The sequence below is a fragment of the Plectropomus leopardus genome, unplaced genomic scaffold (assembly GCF_008729295.1).
Source record: "Plectropomus leopardus isolate mb unplaced genomic scaffold, YSFRI_Pleo_2.0 unplaced_scaffold19673, whole genome shotgun sequence".
NCBI lineage: Eukaryota > Metazoa > Chordata > Actinopteri > Perciformes > Serranidae > Plectropomus > Plectropomus leopardus.
The window spans coordinates 1-2,539 of NW_024621244.1; the positions used below are offsets into that span (position 1 = coordinate 1).

General features: G+C 50.5%; 2 protein-coding genes across 2 annotated transcripts; both read left to right on the forward strand.

Moving 5' to 3' along the window:
- Window positions 1–115: 115 nt before the first annotated feature.
- LOC121965340 (regulator of G-protein signaling 9-binding protein-like) lies at window positions 116–866 on the forward strand (the record flags this gene model as incomplete). Its single annotated transcript, XM_042515497.1, has 3 exons — window positions 116–176; window positions 230–485; window positions 687–866. Coding segments are annotated over 3 exons (497 nt in total), but the record flags the coding sequence as incomplete, so codon positions are not given.
- Window positions 867–1,586: 720 nt separating this feature from the next.
- Window positions 1,587–2,249, forward strand: LOC121965341 (MKRN2 opposite strand protein-like; the record flags this gene model as incomplete). Its single annotated transcript, XM_042515498.1, has 2 exons — window positions 1,587–1,809; window positions 2,200–2,249. Coding segments are annotated over exons 1-2 (253 nt in total), but the record flags the coding sequence as incomplete, so codon positions are not given.
- Between the last annotated feature and the right edge of the window lie 290 nt (window positions 2,250–2,539).

Here is a 2,539-nt window from a genome sequence, read left to right on the forward strand (position 1 = left end):
CCTCACCTGTCTCCCCTCACCTGTCTCTCCTCACCCATCCCTCCTCACCTGTCTCCCCTCACCTGTCTCTCTTCACCTGAGCCTCTTCATCTGTGTCTCCTTACCTGTCCATCAGGGACTCTCAGCATCTCTATCTTCTCCCACACCTGGAACCTCCTGGAACATTTTGATTCTCTGTACCTTTCTTTGTGGATTGATATTCCTTAAAGACTCGGAGACCTTGATTCAGGATCCAGAATCTGATCCGGGATCCAGGATTCAGGATCAGACGTCTGGTTTGTTTTGACAATGTAAAGAGTTTGACTGACCTGGAACCTGTCCGTCTGTCTCTCGTGTCTTCAGGATGTGTCGATGGCGTGGTGGGTGTGGCTGCTCGGGTGGCGTCCGTCCAGGCGCCATGGATTTCCCTGGAGGACGAGCCGAGTCCTGATCTGACTAATCACATTGTAGGACTGGAGACCATGCTGAGTGAGATGCAGCTGAGGGTGAGTCAGAGCCAGAGGGTACACCTCCTGAAAGGGGACACCTCCTGAGAGGGGACACCTCCTGAGAGGGGACACCTCCTGTGGGGGGACACCTTCTGAGAGGGGAACCCTCCTTCAGGGGGACACCTTCTTAGAGGGTACACTTCCTGCAGGGGACACCTCATGTCCCTGGCTGTGTCCTGTGTGAACATGTCTCCGCAGGTCCCGGTGGCGTTCTGGTCGGTGGAGGCGACACAGCCTGCGTGGGTGGAGGCAGGTGGAGACCTGGATGACCTGGAGGACAACCTGGAGGACCTGATGGAGGTGGAGGTCATCTCCAACAACAACAGCAACAAGACGGTGGCGTGCTGCCAGCCGGCGTGCTGGGGCTGCGTCGGGTAGAGGGGCAAAGTCCTGAGGACGGACTCACAGGAAGGTGTCCCGGGACGCCGACATCACGTCTCACAGCAGATTACTGCGAGTTGATCAGCAATTAAATTTAATCTGAGAGAATTAATGTAAACTGAGATTAAATCTAATGAGAGATTAAATTTAATCTGAGAGATTAAATTTAATCTGAGATTAAATCAAATCCAAAAATGTCTGAAAATAAATGTTTTAAAAAGTCATTTTAAGAGTGAGTCGTCACTTTTTTACCAGATCAACACACCTGTCAATACACACACACACACACACACACACTCACTCACTCTGACCTACATTCAGTGTGTCCCTTTAAAGATCGACTCCGCCCTGCAGGTCAGCGCTGGTTTCCATGACGACTCCGCCCTGCAGGTCAGCGCTGGTTTCAACACAGTCCGAAGGTCACCTGTTCAGACGGGTCACATGACCGTCTGTCTGAGCTCCTGCAACCTGATAGGCTGGAGCCAGACAGTTATGTCACTTGATAGGCTGTTACCTAGCAACCAGGTGTACCACAGAGGAGGGAAAGAAGAGACAGACGACAGACGAGACGAGAGGAGCAGAGAAGAAGAAAACAAGTCAAGAGGAGGAGAAATTCTGAGGAGTAAAAAGAGGAGAAACAGGAAGAGGAATCAAAGCTAGAATACCAGGAGGAGGAGGAACAGAAAGAGAAACAGGAGGAGGAGTCAAAGGAGGAATACGAGAAGGAGCAGCAGGAGATGGAGCAGACTGTGATCCGCCTCCATCACTGTCAGAAGGAGATCTTCTGCTTCTCGGTGCCGGAGGAGTGTCCGAGCTGCGGAGAGGAGCTAAGGGGGAGCAGACTGCAGGAGGCGCCGGTCAGCCTCCCCTCCCCCCTCACCAACGGACACAAGACCTCCTGCTGCCTCCTCGTCGCTCCTGCACACGACAACATCAACAGGTACATTCACACTCCAGAAGAGACCTGCAGAGACCAGTGTAACCAGCAGAGACCAGTGAAACCAGCATAAACTAGCAGAGACCAGTGAAACCCGTAGAGACCAGCAGAGACCAGTGTAACCAGCAGAGACCAGTGAAACCAGTAGAGACCAGCAGAGACCAGTAAAACCTGTAGAGACCAGTAGAGACCAGTGAAACCAGTAGAGACCAGCAGAGAACAGCAGAGACCAGTGAAACCAGTAGAGAACAGCAGAGACCAGTAGAGACCTGCAGAGACCAGTGAAACCAGTAGAGACCAGCAGAGACCAGTAGAGACCTGCAGAGACCAGAGAAACCAGTAGAGACCAGCAGAGAACAATGTAACCCGTGTGTGTCCTTCTGTCCTCTTCAGAGACTTTGATGGGACGTCAGATCTTCATACTGGGATTTCCAACACTTCAGGTATGACACAGAAAACGAAAGGAACGTATTCCTGGTTTTTAAGACCATCTCAACAAGTAAAAACCTGGGTGTCATCTTTGACTCTGAGCTTGGTTTTATTCCACATATTAAAAACAACAAAAACGGTATTTTACCAACGTAAAAATATTGCCAGAGTCCACCTGTTTCTCTCCTAAGCAAACTCAGAGACGCTGATGTGTCTGACTACTGCAACACTCTACTCTCTGGTCTTCATAAAAGTCAAGTCAATTTTATTTATAGAGCCCATTATCACAAAACATGGTTCGTCT